Source organism: Bufo bufo, chromosome 1, assembly GCF_905171765.1.
Source record: "Bufo bufo chromosome 1, aBufBuf1.1, whole genome shotgun sequence".
NCBI classification, from domain to species: Eukaryota; Metazoa; Chordata; class Amphibia; order Anura; family Bufonidae; genus Bufo; species Bufo bufo.
Window position 1 is genome coordinate 141,668,664 of NC_053389.1, and position 22,879 is coordinate 141,691,542.

The 22,879-nt window shown below is 43.0% G+C and overlaps 1 protein-coding gene across 1 annotated transcript in view; it reads left to right on the forward strand.

The window, feature by feature from the left end:
- Positions 1–22,879, forward strand: part of MMEL1 (membrane metalloendopeptidase like 1) — a 184,108-nt gene that overhangs the window by 125,781 nt on the left and 35,448 nt on the right. Inside the window, exons 9-11 of the mRNA XM_040430054.1 lie at positions 1,223–1,357; positions 1,443–1,532; positions 2,503–2,639. Of these exons, the coding sequence (XP_040285988.1) occupies positions 1,223–1,357; positions 1,443–1,532; positions 2,503–2,639 (362 nt within the window). The remainder of the gene's footprint in view (positions 1–1,222; positions 1,358–1,442; positions 1,533–2,502; positions 2,640–22,879) is intronic.

Genomic DNA, 22,879 nt, shown 5'->3' on the forward strand with positions numbered 1-22,879 from the left:
TTCAATGGGTCCGCAAAAAACGTGGACAGCACACCGTGTGCTGTCCGCATCCGTATGTCTGTTCCGTAGCCCCGCCAAAAAATAGAACATTGTTACAATGGATCCGCAAAAAAAAAAAACGGATGCCATACGGACGTCATCCGTTTTTTTTTGCACATCCGCAAATCACATACAGTCGTGTGATTCTGGCCTTAGATGCGTGCCATATGGGCATTATGAATTAAATTGGTTGTCCACCTTTTGTTAATTAATGGCCTATCCTAACAGTAGACCATCAGCAGCTTATCAGCGAGGGTCCAACAAACCCTTTAACTGGCTATCAAAACCTCCAAGAGACAGCACTTATCGAGATAAAACAGCTAAATGATTACCTATTGTAAATAATGTCCATTGACCATGATTTCAATGTGACAACCCCAACAGGTCAGCTAGTAAAAGGTTCTCCTCAAAATCAGCAATATCAGGGAGGGAACCATGATCTGAGCAGTTGTGGTCCATACTAGAAAAATCCTTTATTTGGTGTGCTGAAAAATACTTCTCATATTTGTTTGAAGTGGATATAGGCACCTCTGTCAAATACGACCAAAGGCCTATACAATTTAAAGGGGTTGTCCATCCTTTAAAAGTTATGTCTGTATAATTCAGCATGAAAAATTAGTTACTTTTTTAAATTACATTCTGTTGTACAGTTGTGAGGTAGTCTATTTGCTTCATTAAAGTGGTGCTTAACATGTATGGCAATGTTCACGTGTACCTACTAAAGTGGTTGCACGTGCTTAGTTTCATCCTTCAACTACCACCAGCCATATCTACTGTTAAAGGCTGTGAAAGTTACAGGGAGAGTACTCACCCCCTTAGAAAGGACACACACCCTGAGCTGTGATAGGGAGAGAGTCGCCTGAGAAAGGACACAATGAACTGAAGAAAATCTAGCAGAGCAATTAGAGCAATGGATTAGGGAAGCTCTGGATCTGTGTGAGGTACTCGGCTGGTTCTAGCATAGTTAGAAAGAGATTGTCTTATACTATATGATATCTGAATGTCATTTGTTCCAGAATTATGGCATAACCCGTTAAATATGTTTTTGATAGACTGCCATTGTGTGGAACTATATAGTTTTCCATACCTCTGTCTACCAAGTGATTACAGGATATGTAGATCCACCACAGTGTGGTGTTCCTAGGTGTTGCATCCAATAAACATGACCTCTGTTTCTCTATAGATTAGGGAAGCCTACCTCCAATTTATGATCACCATTGCTAAAATGGTACGAGAAGACAAGAACCTTACGAAAGATGACAATTACGTGCAGGAAGAAATGGCTCGTGTAATGGAATTAGAGTCCGATATTGCGAAGGTGAAGATTATTCAGCCATTACTCATTAAGTGAAGGGTCCTTTCTACACTTTGCAGGAAATTTTACAGTCCTTTTTATCTTTTAGGCCACAGCACCATCTGAAGAACGGAATGATGTCACCTTGTTATACAACAAAATGACCATTACCGAGTTCCAGCAGAAGTTTGCAATAGATGTAAATTTCAGTTCCTGAAAATCTTTGCAGGCAACCAGGGACAGATTATCTCCTGACAGTTGTGATGTTAATTCCTCTGTTTGCATGCTCTTACATCTTCTTAACATGAGCAAGATGAGAATTTGGCAGACACATCTTATGTAGAAGGGAAACAAGTCATTGGACAAGAAAAGTCCAACTAGTTAAATTTTCCCTGCTACCGGTCGAAGGATGATGGTTTCCAATAACAGTGCCACTCTTGTCTGGTAGGCTGTCTAGCATTGCAGCATTAAAATGAATGGGACTGATCTGCCATACCAGGCACAGCCAATGGAAAACAGTGGTGCTGTTTGGGAAAGAAAAGCTAATGTTTTCTTACACAACAGTTTTTTCCTAAATATCCCAAAAATCACCAGTGCCTTTAAGTTTTTCCACTTTCCTGATGCAGCGATTTTCCATTTTTGCGTTTTCGTTTTTCGCTCCCTGCCTTCCAGGAGCCATAACTTTTAAATTTTTTTCGTTCACATAGCTGTATGAGGGCTTGTTTTTTGCGAGACAAATTGTACTTTCTTCATTTAATATGGCATACAATGTAGTGGGAAGCGAGAAAAAAAATCCAAATAGGGGGTGGAATTTGAAAAAAAAAACCGCAATTCTGCCACAGTTTTACTGGTTTTGTTTATACGGCATCCACTAGGTGGTAAAACTGAAAAGCAAATTATTCTCCAGGTCAGTACAATTACAAAGATACTACATATGTGTAGTTTTTCTTGAATTTTAATAATTAAATAAAAATAAAAAAATGTTGGACTCCCATAACTTTTTTTTATAATTATGTCTACGTGGATGTGTGATGGCTCATTTTTTGCAAGAGGACCTCTAGTTTTTGTTGAACATGTTGACAAGTTGGCATAAGTCAAGAAATCAATATTGTGTTATTTTATGGAATAACACAACAATTTCAGTTTCATAATCTACATTTTCTTTTTAGGATTTTAATTGGACCAGTTTCATCCAAGAAGTAATGACGTCTGTTGACATTGAGCTTCATCCAGAAGAGGAAGTTGTAGTGTATGGAGTTCCTTATCTCCATCAGCTTAAAGCAATTCTCTCTAATTATTCAGCAAGGTAATTACTCTTAGTATATTTAGTTTTCAAGTATTTATGTTAAGAGACAATATTTAGCTCAGCAGCTCTCACTATATCGTGTATGGACCCATTGTAATCAGTAAGGGTCTTCTAATAAACAAGCAATCTCCTGAGTCATTTGATGGTCGACTGCCACACTGTGTATACTGAATATATGTATTTGTATATGAATTGAAGGGAATATTTTGTAACTGTTAATTTCCATTGTGTGCGTTAGTAGGGTGCATGCTATTAATGGATTTTAAATGACTTATATAGACATGTTATGACCACCCTAAGATGTGCATTTTCCAAAGAAATTTGCAGAGAAGGAGCTTAATGAGCCATGTTAAATAATGAGATGCCAGAGAGAATAGGATTTATATGATGCTTCTAAAATAAAATAAAAAAATAACTTTTCATATAGTCTTGGTGTAACAATGCCGGTTGTGTGCAAGACTACAGGACTGAACACCTATACCAGTCACCTTTCCCATATGCTAATGATGGCTTATAGAAATCAGATGGCCTCATGACTTACAGTAGGGCTGAATTGCACAACAGTCTCAAAAAACACAAAAGTGAAGTATATATCAATACTGGCACATATCAGTAATGAAGGTTATGGAATAAAGAGATGATCAAGCAACCAAGTGGGGGTAGATATATGGCATACATTTAGATGGCAGATAAGTGACAGTGAACAAAACAGATCAATATCGAGCTGACCCTATCTGAATGCAAACTAGCATAGCCATAGCCACGGGGTGCCGGCTGTTTCATACAGTAGACACCCAGGGCTCATGTCCGCGACCAGCGATAATGCTGGTCGTAGACATTTAACATATCAGATGCTGTGGTCAACCCTGACCATGACATCTGAGCGTGTGCAAACTCAGAAGCGCCTGCTTCCGGGTATGCTCCGGCTCCCTCTGGTGGTGATCAGAGGAGCTAGAGCTTGTATGCAGCAGCAGCTGTCATAGAGAATGACAGGAGGCTGCTGCATAGTGTTTCCTATGGAGCCCCTGTCTGTAGCAGGGCTCCATAGGAAACTAGTACATTTCTCATAGACTCCAATGCTAGTGCATTGGAGTCTACGAGAGTAGCAATCTAATGATTGCTTGTTATAGTTCCTCATAGGATATTTTTTTCCTGCTTACCACTTCATCATATGCAATATTAAATGATGGGATTGTAAAGTACATCTTGTCCTGCAAAAAACAAGTCCTCATATGGCTATGTGAACAGAAAAATAAGTTTTAGCACTGGGAAGGCAGGGAGCGCAAAACACAAAAACGAAAAAAAAATAAAAAATCTCTGGGGTAGAAAGGGTTAAACTGTGGAATTAATGTCCAGAAACACGGTGGACAATGTGGAACTACAACTTACCAGATGTGGGGATTCGCTCTGGTAGGCAGGGTGAGGGGACGTGGAACAGAGGAACCAAAAACAGTTCTTGATCAAACTGCAGTGTTTTATTCACACAAGCAGGTTTAACAGCTCAGCAAACATCTTCACCTTAGGTAAAAGTCCTGGTGTTCAGTTCACACCATGCTGCAGGTCCCGCATAAAGAGTCCAAGTCCAGGCGTGTGTTCACACTTTGCAAACAGGTCCACACCAAAGTTTAAGCCCAGGATTTAGTCGTCCTGTCTTCCCCAAACAGGTCGCAAGCATTCATCCAGGCACAAGCCTCATACCTTAACACAGACAGCTATATCCCACACTCTAGCTGCCTTTAATGAGAGTTGGGCGTCCTCGGACCAGCAAGTGAAATCAGGCCCGGTGCTTGACCTCACCTTGCTGCAATCAGTCTCTGCAGCAAATACTGGGAGGAAAATACCTCCCATCTACTAACAGACCCTTCACTGTGTGACACAGAATACGTAAAATATACACTAAACTAGAAAAATAAATCATTGTATCAGATTGTGAGAGGAAAAGCCACCTTACTGAATTGAGGCTTGGATATAAATCAATTCACAATTAGTACTCCACCCCAATCAACCTAGTGAGACTAGGTGATAAAAACCCAGATTCAAATGCAAGGCAAGTATACAGCAACTGACAAAACAAAGTTAGTAACTAGGTGAACAGGCAGAACCATGTTGCTGATAAGGCTTATGTAAAAATCTTCTGTTTTGTGCATACAGCGTCCATGCAGATCTTGGTTACATGCTACAAAACCCAAGCCTACTCTTGTACTATCTGTAGGATAGCATTATAGGGGGCAGAGGGTGTGAAGTAACATAACTGGAGGATCAGACTGCATACAGGGTTTCTTTGTAGTCTATAACCTTTAAAGTGGTAAATGATTTTTAAATAAGGCAATTTGAAAATTGAAAGTGTATTGGAGCAATAAAGAATAATTGGTTGAAAATGTATATACATCTGTTAAAGTTTGCCTGTATCCAGCCTTACAAAACATGGGACATTTAGATTAAAAAAAATAGCTAGACATTCTTTGGTCGTTCAGGAGTGGCTCTGTACATACTACATATGCCTGATCAACGATCTGCACCCAACTGTTGTGTACAGCTCTCTTCATGCCATTACAGCCAACGGGAGAGTCAAAAGGTTGGAGGCCTGTGCTCTAAATATCATGAGACTTAAATTTGTAGCTCTTTGGGACCAATGAAAATTTCTGTAAGGGTGTCCCCACCTACCATATGCTATTTATCATACTTATGAGGCAGAGCAGTCTTTCGATCTCTTAAGGCACCAGGGCCTGGGTGTCACTTTTGATATAAAGTCATATATGTATAATATAGTTGTAAGTCTTTCAAATGGCCAGTTGAAAAAAAAGACCACTGTTGCGTATGTCAATGACTAGCCTAGTTGAACTTGTGTTTTACTGATCTATTTCCAGGTTCTAAATTGGATAACTCAAGGTTAATCACTTTTACTAATGAAAAAAAAAGTTCTACCCGACCACTACCACTCACTAATGTCATCTGTTCTGGTAGTTTCTAAGTTCTAGTTACCAACTGCATTTGTATTATTGAACTGTAATAATAGAACTTCCCTAGTATTAAGCTTCAGGGATGAGCTACAGTTTATTTACAGTTTCCAATAACAGTTTATTATGTTGAATCCCTACTAAGATCAGGGTTTTATTTTTCTCCACTGAAACCAATTATTTTCCTAGTAATTTGTCTTCACTTCTAATCCAACATTCCACCAGTGCTCTGTGGTTTCTAGATTAATGGCTTATTTTATATATTGTGTCATAGGTTCCCCTTGTAAGCTTCTACCAGGGGGTTCTCAGATCCTGAGAGACCACTAACTATAGAAAAAAAATCTAATATCACATAATCCTGTTAATTAAACCACATTTTTGGAAACAAAATTGGAGTTTATTATTGAGAAAAAGTTTTTAATGAGAATAATTGATTACTAGGTCGTATAAATTCCATATAGTAGAATAGAATCATAAACCAAGGCTATGGACATCATAGTAAAAATCTGCAGGAGCCTCATCTCTAGGTTTTGTCGACCAACATGGAATAAATATATTTCTAAAAGACTGCATAAGGAACTAGTTGTATGTTAAGCAAGTGATTTGTATCATGCAGACTTTTCATTTTTAAAAGGGATATTTACTATAGGCAATTGCTTTTTGTTAAATCTTCCCCCTTCTAATAAGTTGATTACAAGGTACTCTGTTGATAGGAATCCCCAACAAGCATCTGTAGTCTGTATGAATATGCAAGCTAGACTATGCAAAGATGCATAGGCTGCATAAGAATGCTGGAGGCATAGGCATGAATTTTCTTTTTACATTTGACTCATGTCCGAATCGATTCTACATCACTCCAACATGCTCCAATTGCCCTGATAATTCGTATATGACACCCTGAGGTGGAGACTTGCTCAATATTGACTGTATTATGTAAACAGAGGAGCGTTGCTAAAGCTCAAAATGGGCCACTTTACAGCTACTTTTCTAATAGAAATGTGCGATTTTGGTAGTTAAAATACATTAAAAAAATGATCAGTATCACTGCCCCTACACATTACAAAAATAAACAAAAAATAATGACAGTTACACGTTAACCCCTTTCCAACATATGACGTAATCAGGGATTAGTACGTCATGGCGGTAAGTGACTTGCCATATTTTGACGTACTATTACGTCATGTGACCGGGCGGGCACGGGAGCGGTGCACGCCTGATCACTGCAGGGGCCCGGCCTTCCCTGATAGCCGGCCCCCTGCTATATCCGCCGGCATCGCTGTAAAAGCCTATGCCAGCAGATTAACCCCTTCTATGCCGCGGTCAGCACTGACCGCTGCATAGAAGGTGCATGCAGCGGGTGAGGGAGCCCATCGGGTCCCCGCGCTGCTGTGGCGGGGACCCAATGGGTGACAAAGCAGCCCGATGCCATGCACAGGCTGCCCAATGCCTTGTACGGCATGGGGACCTGCCTTCTACGGGGTCGAGGAGATCCAGCCTCAGACTGCGTCTCTTAGACAACCTGTTAGGATATTACTCAGTGTAATACACTAACAGGCAATGCATTACAATACAGATGTACTGTAATGCATTGCAGAGGGCATCAGACCCTCAAAAGTTGAAGTCCCACAGTGGGACAGAAATAAAGTTAAAAAAAGCAAAAAAAAAGTGTTAATAAAAAAATAACGTTTCAAGTAAAAAAGAGAAAACTGCCCCTTTCCCCTGATTTTATAATAAAAAATAGAAAAAAAAAGGAAAAAACACACATATTAGGTATCACCGTGTCCGTAACGACCAGTTCTATAAATATATCACATGATCCACGCTGTCCGATAAACACTATAAAAAAATGAATAAAAACTGTGTCAAAAAAATACATTTTTGTCAGCTTACATTACAAAAAGTGCCACACCAAGTGATCAAAAAGGCGTATGTCCCTCCAAATGGTACTAATAAAACCATCACCTAATCCCACAAAAAATGAGCCCCTACATAAGAGAATTGCTAAAAAAAAAATATAGCTCTCAGAACATGGAGACATTAAGACATCCTTTTTTTTTCTTCAAAAATGCTATTAATGTGTTAAAGTGAAATAAATGTAAAAAGTATACATATTAGGTATCGCCGAGTCCATAACAACCAGCTCTATAAAAATATCACATGACCTAACACCGTAAAAAAAAAAAAAAAACAGTGCCAAAAAAGCCATTTTTTTGTCACCTAACATGCAACACCAAGCGATAAAAAAAGACATATACCCTAGAAAATAATACCAAACTGTCACCTTATCCCGCAAAAAATAAGACCCTACCTAAGACAATCAGTCAAAAAATAAAAAAGCTATGGCTCTCAGACTATGGAGACACTAAAACATCATTTTTTTGGGTTTCAAAAATGCTATTATTGTGTAAAACTTTAATTAATAAGAAAAATTATACATATTAGATATTGCCACGTCTGTAACGATCTGCTCTAAAAAAAAGTCCCATGACCTAACCCCTCAGGTGAACACTGTAAAAATAAAATCAATATAAACTGTGCCAAAACAACCAATTTTTTGGTCACCTTGCCTATAAAGTGTAATAATGAATGATCAAAAAATCATATGTACCCAAAAATAGTACTAATAAAAACGTTAACTCTTCCTGCAAAAAATGAGCCCCTGCACAAGACGATCGGCAAAAAAAAATGAAAAGAAAGCGTTAAGAAAATGGAGACGCATTTTCTAAAAATGCTTTATTATGTAAAACTAAAAACAAAGAAAGTAGACATATTTGATATCATTGCATCCATAACAACCTACTCTATTATAATAGCTTATGATCTAACCTGTCAGATGAATGTTGTAAAAAATAAAAACGATACCAAAAATCATATGTACTCCAAAATAGTACCAATAAAACTGGCACCTTATCCTCTAGTTACTTTTTGGGAGTTTCTACTGTAAGTGTGCATCAGGGGGGCTTCAAATGGGACATGGCATCTAAAAACCAGTCCAGCAAAATCTGCCTTCCAAAAACCATGTGGAGTTCCTTTTCTTCTGCGCCCTGCCGTGTGCTCGTACAGCAGTTTATGACCACATATGGGGTGTTTCTGTAAACCGCAGAATCAGGGTAATAAATATAGAGTTTTGTTTGACTGTTAACCCTCGATGTGTTAAAGAAAAAAATTTATTAAAATGGAAAATCTGACAAAAAAGTTACATTTTGAAATCTCATCTCCATTTTCCTTTAATTCTTGTGGAACACCTAAAGGGTTAAAAAAAAGTTTGAGTTAACAAAGTTTTGAATAACTTGACGGGTGTAGTTTCTAGAATGGGGTCATTTATGGGGGGTTTCCACTATGTAAGCCCCACAAAGTGACTTCAGATCTGAACTGGTTGTCACGACTGTGACTGATCCAGACAGGTCTGGGAGGAGAAGGTCGCAGCGACTTGCTACTCGCGATAGCTTGTGAGTTTGCTCCGTGGTTCAGGGTATGTCATCTGGGCTTTGCCTTGTGAACCTTTTTGTCCTGACTGGGAGTTTGTAGGCATCCTTCTCAGGTGAGTCCTGTCTGCCACTCCCAGCTACTATATTAGTTTCACTTTCACTTGCAGTCATTGCCAGATATAGTCCTTACTTCCAGTTCTATTCTGACCTTTGAAGGAGATCGTTTGATGGTGTTGCTGTGAAGCTCTTGTCCGGCGTGGACTGTCGTGATTGGGATCGCCTTCTCTGCTCGTGACTGGATAAGTCTATCTCTGATATAGTTTGTTTTGTTGCTGTCTTCCCCTGCTGTTCTCCTAGACATGAGTGATGGTGACTAGTGCTCCCATCGGCCTTTCCCCACTCTAGGCTTGTTAGGGTGACTGAAGGTTTTAGGCATCCTGCTCGCCGCACGGGTTCACACCCCGTCTAGGGTATCAGGGCAGACAGGTGCCAGCTTAGGGTTAGTCAGGGGTGGCCATACTATTCCCATCCGTAGATAAGGGTCCCCCTTCCCCTCCGTCTGGTGCGACACGACTGCTGCTGGGGTAGCGGTCGTGACAGTATATCTGGCCTTTTAAAAAAAAAAAAGTGACATTTCTTTTTTTTTTTTTGCTTGCTGTTTTGCTTTGTATTTTTCTGTTCCACTATGAATCCGGTTACGGTTTTGGCGAAACAATTACAGGGATTATCCCTTGAAGTGGCAGGATTAAAAGCAACAGTGCTGCAGCAGCAGCAGCCATCCTTGGGTTCCACCGTTGCTACGGGAAACCAAGGTACTCCTGAGCCAAAAGTGGCTTTACCTGATAGGTTCTCAGGAGGGAGAGACCAATTTGTAACCTTCGGAGAAGCTTGCAAATTGTTCTTCAGGTTACGCCCTAGATCCTCCGGCGGTGAGGAACAACGGGTGGGTATTGTAATTTCTCTCCTGCAAGGAGATCCGCAGGCTTGGGCTTTCTCCCTACCATCAGACTCTCTGGCCTTACGATCAGTGGAGGAGTTTTTTGAAGCCCTGGGTCTCGTATATGATGACCCGGACAGGGTCTCACTGGCTGAGTCTAAGCTACGTAGACTTCGGCAAGAGAACCGATCTGCTGAACTATATTGTTCCGAATTCCATAGGTGGGCTACTGATACGTTATGGAACGACTCGGCCCTTAGGAGTCAGTTCTGCCAGGGGTTGTCTGAAAAATTAAAAGACGCGCTGGCGGTATACGAGGTCCCTGGGTCTCTGGAGGCTGCTATGTCTCTGTCCATAAGAATCGACAGAAGACTCAGGGAGAGACTATTAAATTTTACGGAGGCCTCTATAGGGCAGGGATCGGTTTGTTATGATCCAGTCGAACCAATGCAAATAGGGGGCGCCACTAGACGGGTGAATCCTCCTAAGTTCTGCTGTAGGTCAGAGGTTTGTTTTCGTTGTGGGGGGAGGGGTCATTTTGTAAAGGTTTGTCCCTCAGAACCCAAGAGACCACAAACAAAGGAGCCGCCGGGAAAACTAGAGTCCCCAGATTGTGCGGAGGATAACAGTCTGGGCGTATTCGTTTCCTCCATACGCATGTCTCAGTTTTTGTTGTCCGCTACCGTTGAGGCGGGCAATAAGACTGAGATCTGTTCCGTCTTTTTGGACAGTGGGGCGGGGGTCAACTTGGTGGATTCACGGTTTGCTCAGGCTCTGGGTTTTACTCCAGAACCGATACGCAGAACTATTCCTGTTTTTGCCATCGACTCCTCCCCTCTTACTCAGAAAGAGTTAACTCAGATCATTCATAATATCCATCTGCAGGTAGGGGACCTCCATAAAGAGCATATCTCGTGTTATGTCCTGGACGGTCTTCCGGCTCCTATGGTATTGGGGCTTCCCTGGCTGGTGACTCACAATCCAGTGGTGGATTGGCAGGCCGGGGAGATTGTGGAGTGGAGTGAACATTGTAAGGACAACTGCTTGAGTAGTAGGTGCTCTACACTCTCTGTAACATCTTTACCTGCCTTTCTGTCAGATTTTATGGATGTGTTCTCTGAGAAGGGTTGTCAGGGGTTACCACCTCATCGTCCATATGATTGCCCGATTAATCTACTACCTGGGGCCAAACTACCTAAAACCCGGTTATACAATCTTTCCGGCCCGGAGAGGAAGGCTATGAAAGATTATATTTCGGAGAGTTTGGCTAAGGGACACATCAGACCCTCTTCTTCACCTGTGGCTGCAGGGTTCTTTTTCGTTAAAAAGAAAGATGGGGGCCTACGTCCTTGCCTGGATTTCCGGGAATTAAACCGGATAACTATCCGATATCCCTATCCTCTTCCTCTCATTCCCGACCTCTTTAATCAGGTTGCTGGTGCTAAATGGTTCTCCAAAATGGATCTCAGAGGAGCCTATAACCTGGTTCGCATCAAAGAGGGGGATGAGTGGAAGACGGCTTTTAATACTCCGGAAGGGCATTATGAAAATCTGGTCATGCCATTTGGTCTTACTAATGCGCCTGCGGTATTCCAACATTTTGTCAACGATATTTTTAGTCACCTTATCGGGAGATTTGTTGTGATATATCTTGATGACATCCTGGTCTATTCCCCGGATCTGGATACACATAAGATCCATGTGAGACAAGTGCTGCAGATACTAAGGGCCAACAAATTGTTTGCTGAGTTAGAAAAATGTGTGTTCGTCGTAAAAGAACTGCCATTTCTGGGGTATGTGTTGTCAGATTCAGGTTTCCACATGGATCCAGAGAAAGTCTGGGCGATTATAGACTGGGATCTGCCTGAGAACCTAAAGGCATTGCAACGCTTCCTGGGGTTTGCCAATTTTTATAGAAAGTTTATAAAAAACTATTCCTTGTTGGTCAAACCACTGACGGACATGACCCGAAAGGGATCCGATTTTTCCAAATGGTCACATGCAGCCAAAACTGCCTTTGCATCTCTGAAGGAGAGATTCACCTCGGCCCCTATTCTCGTACAGCCAGATGTCTCGCTTCCTTTTATTGTAGAGGTTGACGCATCAGAGGTGGGGGTGGGAGCGGTACTATCTCAGGGCCTGGCCCCTGGTGAATGGCGTCCTTGTGCTTTCTTTTCGAAGAAATTGTCTACTGCAGAAAGGAACTATGATATTGGCAACAGGGAACTTTTGGCTATTAAGTTGGCTTTTGAGGAGTGGCGTCATTTTTTGGAGGGGGCGGTTCATCCCGTCACGGTGATTACTGATCACAAAAACTTATTATATCTGGAGTCTGCTAAACGTCTCACCCCTAGACAGGCTCGGTGGTCGTTATTTTTTACTAGGTTTAATTTTGTAATAACCTATCGCCCGGGGGCAAAAAATACTAAGGCGGATGCATTGTCTCAAAGTTTTCCTGGAGGGGGTGATGTTGAGGTACCAGAGCCCATTTTGCAAAAGGGGGTGGTGGTCTCTGCATTACACTCAGGTTTGGAGGGGAGGGTTTTGGAAGCTCAGGGGGACGCCCCGGCCTCCTGCCCCTCGGGTAAACTGTTTGTGCCAGAAAATTTACGACTGGAGATACTAAAAGAACACCATAACTCCACACTGGCAGGACACCCAGGTAGTAGGGCAACCTCTGAGTTAGTGTCTCGTCGGTTCTGGTGGCCTAAATGGCGCCAGGAGGTGTTGAATTTTGTGTCTGCATGTGCTACCTGTGCTCGTTCTAAGGTAGATCATACTCGTCCGGCAGGGCGTCTTTTACCTCTGGCCATCCCCAACAGGCCTTGGACGCACCTGTCAATGGATTTCATTACGGATCTACCAGTATCAGCGGGGAAAACTGTTATTCTTGTAGTTGTTGACAGATTCAGTAAAATGGAATATGTACGAAATGAGGGGGCACTCACATACGGGAAACACTGGACGATTAGGTAAATGTGATTTAATATTCTAAAAACAGACCCCTAAAATTTACATAAGAAAATATACTGTAACAACCTATAAATTACATATATATGAATCCTAATAGCACATTGGTATAGCGTGCTGGCGTAAAATGCTGTTATGCGTGGTATCACATACGGTCCATATAGGCAATCTCCCAATTCAAATATATATTCGCCAGTCTATATATTTGAATTGGGAGATTGCCTATATGGACCGTATGTGATACCACGCATAACAGCATTTTACGCCAGCACGCTATACCAATGTGCTATTAGGATTCATATATATGTAATTTATAGGTTGTTACAGTATATTTTCTTATGTAAATTTTAGGGGTCTGTTTTTAGAATATTAAATCACATTTACCTAATCGTCCAGTGTTTCCCGTATGTGAGTGCCCCCTCATTTCGTACATATTCCATTTCTTCTTCTAGGTCCTGAGGGTAGGACCGGAGGGTGAGCACCTATCCATACGTGATAGGGGTGAGCCGCTGTATTTTATATAAGATTCAGTAAAATGGTGCACTTTATTGCTCTTGCCGCATTGCCTAATGCTAACACACTGGCTCAGGTTTTTATTGACCACATCGTGAAGCTTCACGGGGTCCCTTCCGATATTGTTTCGGATCGTGGTACCCAATTCGTTTCAAAATTTTGGAAAGCTTTTTGTTCTCGTTTAGGGGTTCATCTGTCGTTTTCTTCATCTTTCCATCCACAGTCCAACGGTCAGACTGAACGTACCAATCAAAACCTAGAGACATATTTGAGATGCTTTGTTTCCGAAAATCAGGAGGAATGGTCATCTTATTTACCGTTAGCCGAGTTTGCCATTAATAATCGTCGTCAAGAATCCACCGATAAGTCACCATTTTTTGGTGCGTATGGTTTCCATCCTCAGTTTTGTACGTTTAGTGAGGGGGGGGCCGTCTGGGATTCCCGAGGAGGAACGATTTGCGTCTTCACTTTCTTCAGTGTGGCAGAGTGTGCAAGAAAATTTGAAGAGAATTGGTGGTAGATACAAACGTGCGGCTGATAGGAAGCGCTCTGAAGGTCCGGACCTTGGGGTGAATGACTTGGTGTGGTTGTCTACCAGAAATATCAAGTTGAAGGTTCCCTCGTGGAAATTAGGTCCGAGATTTATTGGTCCTTATAGGGTAATTAAGATCATTAACCCGGTGGCTTTTCGTCTTGAGCTACCTCAGACTCTAAGGATCCATAATGTCCTCCACAGATCTCTGCTTAAGAGATATGTAGAACCTCCTGAACCATTGCCACTACCGCCTCCACCGGTGGTTGTTGATGGCAGTCTTGAGTTTCAGGTAGAAAAGATTGTTGATTCACGATATGTTCGTCGCTCTCTTCAGTACCTGGTGCACTGGAAAAGTTATGGTTCCGAAGAGAGAATGTGGGTTCCAGCATCAGAGATAAAAGCGGACAGACTCATTCGGGCTTTTCATAGCTCCCATCCGGAGAGGCCTGGTCTTGAGGGTCCAGGGGCCCCTCGTAGAAAGGGGGGTACTGTCACGACTGTGACTGATCCAGACAGGTCTGGGAGGAGAAGGTCGCAGCGACTTGCTACTCGCGATAGCTTGTGAGTTTGCTCCGTGGTTCAGGGTATGTCATCTGGGTTTTGCCTTGTGAACCTTTTTTCTCCTGACTGGGAGTTTGTAGGCATCCTTCTCAGGTGAGTCCTGTCTGCCACTCCCAGCTACTATATTAGTTTCACTTTCACTTGCAGTCATTGCCAGATATAGTCCTTACTTCCAGTTCTATTCTGACCTTTGAAGGAGATCGTTTGATCGTGTTGCTGTGGAGCTCTTGTCCGGCGTGGACTGTCGTGATTGGGATCGCCTTCTCTGCTCGTGACTGGATAAGTCTATCTCTGATATAGTTTGTTTGTTGCTGTCTTCCCCTGCTGTTCTCCTAGACATGAGTGATGGTGACTAGTGTTCCCATCGGCCTTTCCCCACTCTAGGCTTGTTAGGGTGACTAAAGGTTTTAGGCATCCTGCTCGCCGCACGGGTTCACACCCCGTCTAGGGTATCAGGGCAGACAGGTGCCAGCTTAGGGTTAGTCAGGGGTGGCCATACTATTCCCATCCGTAGATAAGGGTCCCCCTTCCCCTCCGTCTGGTGCGACACGACTGCTGCTGGGGTAGCGGTCGTGATACTGGTCCTTAAAAAGTGGGTTCTGGACATTTTCTTAAAAAGTTTAAGAATTGCTTCTAAAATTCTAAGCCTTCTAACATCTTAAAAAAAATAAAATGACATTTACAAAATGATGCCAACATAAAGTAGACATATGGAGAATGTGAAGTAATAAAAATTTTATGAGGTATCACTTTCTGTTTTAAAAGCAGAGAAATTGAAATTTTGAAAATTGATAATTTTTCAAAATTACTGGTAAATTTGAGATTTTTTTCATAAATAAAGGTGAAATATATTGACTCAAATTTATGACTATCATGAAGTACAATGTGTCACGAGAAAACAATCTCAGAATGGCTTGGATCAATAAAAGTGTTTCAAAGTTATTACCGCATAAAGTGACACATGTCAGATTTGCAGAAAATGGCCTAGGCAGGAGGGCGAAAACTGGCCCGGGGTAGAAGGGGTTAAGCTCTTAGACACAATGACAACAATAGCAGATAATGTCAGAGTGACATTGACATACTGTATATGGCTATGGATAAACTCATGGTGTTGTCAAACAGTGTTATTAAAAACACACCATGCCATCACATGTTGTAACGTGCCGGAGATCCCGCGGGGAACCCCCGAGATGTCAGGCAAGGCAGGACACGGGCAAAACAGGCTACAGAACACAGAAACTTTAATGCAAGGCAACAGAAGCACATGACAATGACAGACGTGCCGCAGAGTACTGCACAGATCAGCGGGTGAAAACCCACTGTGCTACTGACGGTATGTACCCAGAAGGGGCGTGACTAAGGAGCTACCTGGACTTCACTAGGGCCCCTGATGGTGGGGATAGACTTCGCTGTTAGGGTAGCTGCCAGGTGCCACTCCAGAGCCACACCCGTACAGTAGCAACTGGTCAGGAGGATCAGGAGATACCTACGAAGGTATCTACAGAAGTACAGGCATGAATCGAATTAAAGGCATAACAAAAACCAGGAATAGACAGGACAGAGCCAGAAGCAGTTACCTGCGCCGCAAGCAGTGGGAGCTAAGCGGCCCCGGGCAGAGCTGCACACGGATGGCGATTTTTCCGCAGGCAGACAAACAGACATGAACAGAAGCAGAGTAAACTGCCACAAACAAGAACAGAAACAGGCATAACAGAAACAGACACAGATACGCTCTGCTAAGCGCTCGGACGCAGATACAGCTCTGCTAAGCTATGGGCAGATTCAGATACAGACATAAACAGGCAAAAACATAACAAAGCAACCAAACGGAAACATCAATGCAGAACAAGGAATACCACACAGAAACATGGGCAGACATGAACGGCAGCAGGGACCCCAAGGGTCAGTAGCAAGGGGTGAAACATCATAGTTAGGCACAGAACAAACAAGACTGACCGACAGATAAACGAAAACAGAACTGACCCAGATCACACAGATACCAGGGAAAAATACCTGCCCAACAAGTGCACCTGTGAGGAACACACCCACAGAGCAATTCAGGGGTATTAACCCTTACAGGTCAGGGAACCAGAACACAGCACAAGGCTGCAGTACTGGGCATTGCCCATGGCAACCAGGAAACACAGAACAGGGCATTGCCCATGGCAACCAGGATACACAGATACAAACACAGACACGGTCAAAGGGGTACACACGTACACAGGCAGGTTCACACCAGATACCGCAGCCAGCATGCAGCCCCTAGCAACCAGCCTGCACAGGATTTTGGCCTGCAGCCAGTACGCCAGGGCGCATGCAGCCAGCCTGCATGGCATCACAGGGCACAGTGAACCGCACCGTGACACATGTGTTATGCTTTTTTATATTATAAACCTTCCAAAATGTGTCCCTTATTAGGGGGCAGACGATGTTTAAACACACATTGTGTTATGGGAAAAAAACAGCAACTTGTTGGGACCAAGTGTCCAAAAATTATGCCTTAATGGGAAATCCCTTCCGCCATTTATACACACACACACGTTAATGTCAGGAAAAAAAAGCGTTCTGTATAAGCGTCCAAAAATGATGCATTAACAGGGGCAGAATGCCTGCAAGTATTTATACATGAACAAGTGTTAAACAGGTTTTCCGAGATTTTTATACTGATGACCTATTCAGAGAATCTGATTGCTGGGGGTCTGACACCCGGGACCCACACCAATCAGCTTTTTGAGAAGGCAGCAGCGCTTCTGTTAGCGTTGTGGCCTTCTCTCTGTTTTTCCTAGGCCGAGTGACGACACGCTCATATGTCACATGGCCTAGGAGCAGCTTAGCCCCATTCAAGTGAGTGGGGCTGAGTGCAATACCAGGCACAGCCACTATACAATGTAGGGTGCTGTGCTTGGTAAGCTGCGAGAAGGCAGAGGCGCTCACAGGAGAGCTGATACCTTCTCAAAACAGTTGATCACGGGGGTTTCAGGTGTTGGACCCACACCGATCAAATACTGAAGACCTATCCAGAGAATAGGTTATCAGTATAAAAATCTTGGGAAACTCTTTTAACTGTTAGAAGAAACAGTGGCTTGTGAAGTTGAACAAGCCTGGAAAAATTCTCCCTTTTATTTGGGAGCAGCATTAGTACACTGTGGATATGGAAAGGGTAAAGTGTGTAGGGGTAATATAGTGGTGCTTAAAAATGATTTTTCTATTAGGATAGTAGTCATAGTAATGGTGACTATGTATTGGTAATGATAGTGGCTGTAGGGGTAATGAAAATGGCAGTAGGGGTATTAGCAGCAGGGAGTAGTAGCTGCGGCGGTGGTGGCAGCAGCAGCCATACTGTACATGAACATGATAGGTAGACAGCGGCAGTGGCATGATAGAGCACCATCAGCAAGGACAGATATGTTCATCATTCATCCAGAGATGTGTCAAAATCCTCATAGATCCATGCCCCTCCCCCTTTGTCTGTTTGGGTGGGACAATAGGAATTGGCCTTGTTGCTTTGGTGTTGCATCACCGCTGCCACAAAAAATATTGACCAAGTGTGCCGTGAAAAACATGTACTGTCATTGCCCTTAACAGCTGCTTCAAGTGTCCGTGCTGGTGTGCACCTTGCCACAAAGCGAGAATTGCAAGGAGCCAGACACATTCTCCACCACATGGGAGTACGAGCCAGAGATGACTTTTTTGAGAAATAATAGAGGCCAGATATCTTCCAGCAAGGCTGAGAGCACGCCATCAGTTCCATAAAGGCAACAGAATCCACTAAGTGCAATAGAAACCACTGCACCACCAGCAACTTGGCCGGTGGGAGTTCAGCTTGCACCCCAGCGGATTGCTAGGCGCGTATTGTTGTTTCCTGGCTACACATTCCGTTATCTATGGCTGTCGACAGACACTGCACTGCATGTGGTTGTAGCCTAGCTGCCGCAAATGAAGCCGGGAGAAGGAGGACACTTTTGTTACACTAGCTGACGGCTATTTTTATTTTCACACAGACACTGGTGATGCCGTTTCATGTGTTGCAATAGAGCCGTGGTGTCTATGTTTGTGTTTAATCGTCCATGGCTTATTTAAATCCTGCAGATCTTGCACACGGCAATGCTTTTGTCTTCTGGCACTGTGGAGAAAAACTGCCAAATGGGAGATACTTGCACAGAACTAGCAGCAGCCAAGCTTGGCCTAGGTCTAGTATGTTTTGAGCCTGTGCCCACAGTATCAGCCGCGTCACTAGTTCCTGAGCTGACCATAATAGAAGCAGATCAGGCCCTGGTAGCTTTCTTGGTAGGTTCTGGCAGTACACTGCCTCTGGTCGATGATGAGGCTTGGGTCTATTGTTTGCCATTTACCAGACATTCTATTATGAGGCCTATACATGAAAAGTCACAGGTTTGGTACACAGATCAATTACCGTATTTTTTGCCCTATAAGACGCATCGGCCCATAAGGTGCACGTAGGTTTTTGAGGAGGAAAATAAGAGAAAAAAAATTTGAACCAAAAGGTGTGCTTTTGGTGGGCTTTGAACTAATGGTAGCCTGTGAATGACACTATTATGGGGGTCTGTGGATGGCACTGTTATGGGGGTCTGTGGATGGCACTGTTATGGGGGTCTGTGGCTGACACTGTTATGGGGGTCTGTGTCTGACACTGTTATGGGGGTCTGTGGCTGACACTGTTATGGGGGTCTGTGGCTGACACTGTGTGGATGGCACTGTTATGGGGGCATCTGTGGATGGCATGACACTGCTATGGGGGGATCTGTGGATGACAGATAAATAGTATCTTATGCTATTTGACATCCACAGATCCCCCCATAACAGTGTCAGCCACTGTGAATGACCCCCAATACAGGGGCTGGGGGGAGGAGGCAGGAGGCTGGACGGGCACTGGCAGCGTAACTTCCTACGTCACGTGCCTGCGCCGCCTGCTTCATTCATAAAGTGGGCGGAGCAGGCACGTGATGTAGGAAGTTACACTGCCAATGCCCGCCCGCCCAGCCTCCTGCCTCCAGCATCCAGCCTGCTATGATCGTAAGTACAGGCTGCTCAGTGCTGGATCGAACATATGTATAGTAACCATTGCCTACCTGCAGTTACAGATACCATTAGTACAGTGAGTGGGGCCCAGTGCAATAGAATACAGTGGCTGCATCGGGCCCCTCTGCTATTATAAAACTAAAGGCCGGCCTCCAGCCCCTCCTCCCCCCTCGCTGATACACACGCCGGCCGCGCTGTGCAGCTTGCGGTCGGCGGTGTATCAGTGTAAAAATGGCAGCCTTCGCCCCATAAGACGCACTGCCATTTTCCTCCCACTTTTGGGGGGGGGGGAGTGCGTCTTATAGGGTGAAAAATACGGTAAACAGTACTAGAAAAATTGCAAGTGTTTTAAAAAAAAATATATATATATAAGTTAAAGACAGAGGTGCAATTAAATGTCCCTCTCCTTTTACAAACACACTACACTCGGATGCATTTTTTGCACTAAAATGTGTTTGCTATAAACAGTGGACTGTACCTCGAAGTAATATACGAGTTCACTACCACAGGAATAATAATGGCGTTATTGCCATACTGCTTTTGATATAGCACTGAACAGTATCTTGAAGTATTATACAATATGTTCAATAACACATGGATATTAATTGCGTTATTGCAGTAAAATGCATTTGCTATAACACTGAATAGTATCTTTTGGTAATATACAACATATTGAACTGTTTCTTGAAGTAATATACAACATGTTCACTAACTCATGTATAATAATGGCATTATTGCTATATTGCTTTTGCTATAACACTGAACGGTTTCTTGAAGTGATATACAATGCGCATAATACGGGTATAATGCCCAAATAAAAATGGCAAATAGAAACAGCTTTAAAAAAAAAAAAAAAGAAGAAGAAGGAGGCAATTCCTCAGATTGCAGCAGAATGTATGCTATTGGGGTGCTGGCAATAAGCCTATAAACTGTAGAAGCTTTAAAAAAAAAATTCTAATACAGAATAATATGAGTCTTTTGCAGGATTTAGAACTTTTTGGCAAGCTGTATGAAACAACTTAGACAGTGACCAGTCCCTCACTCACACTGTCTATGCTAAGGTTTCCCTGACAAAACTCTAAAATCTACCTAATTATACTTACAATTTCCTCCCGATAGTGCCACTACAGAGTCCCTAGCAACTGGCGTGTGTCTGCTATTGTTTTTTTGCAGACACAGCCACAACATATCCTATCACAACCCCAGTTGCATACAAAATGGCGTTTCTACTTTCTGCGCGGAAGTACCTGGGTGAATACTGAACCTGGTCGGCTGATCAGGTTGTCTATCAGCCTCTGAGCTAATCAGGACAATTCAGGGTCATGTCATCCTCTATCTTTTTCCTTCCTGTTGTTTTTCCCTCCAATTTGCACAGTAAAAATGGGGCTGGGCGACATTTTTAAGTGATTCGTCTGAAACGAATTGCCAAAATTTCTGATTTGTTTGGCAAATTAATTTTAGTCAAATTTCTAACAAATCATTAGTTTAGAATCAACTTGCACATCTCTACTGTTGTCATATACACACACACACTAAAGCCTGTATTAGACAGGCAGATCTGCAAGCGATTGTCGGGAGGGAAGCATTCCCACCCGGCAATTGCTTTCTAGCTAACGGAGGAGACCGCTGCTTTTACATGCACCAATTTCCTCCACAGCATCAGGAGGAGCCATCACTATGCCATCACTCGTCCCCATACTGTCTACCGGTTTGGCAGCAGCAGACCATTATTAGAAAGCACGATCTGCTGCTGGGAAGCGCTGATTTATAAGCATACTTAAAAAACAGACTTGCTCGATGAACAAGCATTTTTTTCATTCATCGAGCAATCGGCAGCAGTATTACACTGCAAGATGATCGGTAACAAGCATTCATGCGTACACTCGTTAGCGATTATCGGCCGAAATATCGGCCAGTGTGATACAGCCTTAAGCCAGGCCACTGTTGCATCAGAGACTGCAGTGTCAGTTTAATGGTACCGTACCTTCATACGTAGTAGCTATTGTTGCAGAAAATCACTTCTATTCATCTGAATGGGGTTGCTTTGGTGGGAAGTAAATGGATTTCTGCAATCCTCATTAAGGTGAGTGGAACAGATTTTCTGCACCATTTATTGCGATTCTGGGATTGTGGCAAAGCACATTGAGCCAATGCATTGATCATTTTTCATAAGAACCAGAGCACTGTTTTCCCCACGGTACCTACTTGTTTGGACCCTGGATCAAGGTCTGGATAACATGCACTGACCTTCTTGCTCTTCTTTATCCAAGTGCTGCTTTCCTCTGCAATGTTAGATGCTAGTTCACGTGGCAGATTTTGCCTTTGTTAAAATCTGCCATGGATTCTAAGGCAGAAACCCTACTTTTTTTGCTGCATATTCCCTTTTTTCACGGTTGCACAATATAAACCACAGCCACATGAACAGCAGCACAAACTTCAGTTTATAAACAATGGTAGGTGGTTTCTGCATGGCTGCCCCACAGAATCTATGTATAATTCCATAGGCAAAAGGTTGTACATGGATGAGGTCTTCGAAGCCCTGCTAGAGCTCCATGCAGAAGCACAGGAGCACAGTTAACACTTGCAGCTACTGTACTTCTTGTTTGCTGCTCACTGGCCAATTACTCCTCCTCTACTACTTCTCATTCCATTTTCATGACTTCAGCACATTTTCCATTTCCTAGTTTGTTAACATTACAGCCCCTTGAAAGACCACGGGGAACATTTAATAAGATGCCGGTCTTAATAAGTCCTAGAGCTGGCGGTGGACTGCCGAAATTATGTTGAGGTGCTGGCCTCAACGTACCTTTGGTGCACCAATCACCGATTCTAATTCAGGGACAAAAAATGGTAAATTAAATGGACCTACCGACCCCTTCCCTGCCCACGTAACGCCCACTTTTTTAGACATGGCGTGAGCAGGGAAGAAGTTGCAGATTCTGCTGCACCATGGCATGCAACAGAATCTGCGCCAGATATACAACACAAAACTGGTCTATATCCGGTCATAAATGACACCCCCCCCCACATCCTTATGCAGGTTCTCAACACCATAAAACAGGGTCAAATCCAATCAGGAATGGGTCTCTCTTTCTAGGACCTCATATCAGTCTCATGGGCTCCCCCTATCATTCAACAACTGTCCAAATCCATTATGCAGATAGGCTGTGGACTTTGCTGCTGATTTCTCTTCAGTTGACTTGCTGCAGATTTCAAAGTCCACACAGCAGGTCAATTTCTGCACGGAAATAAAAAGCAAAGTGTACATGAGATTTGTCAAATTTCATTCACTTTACTGG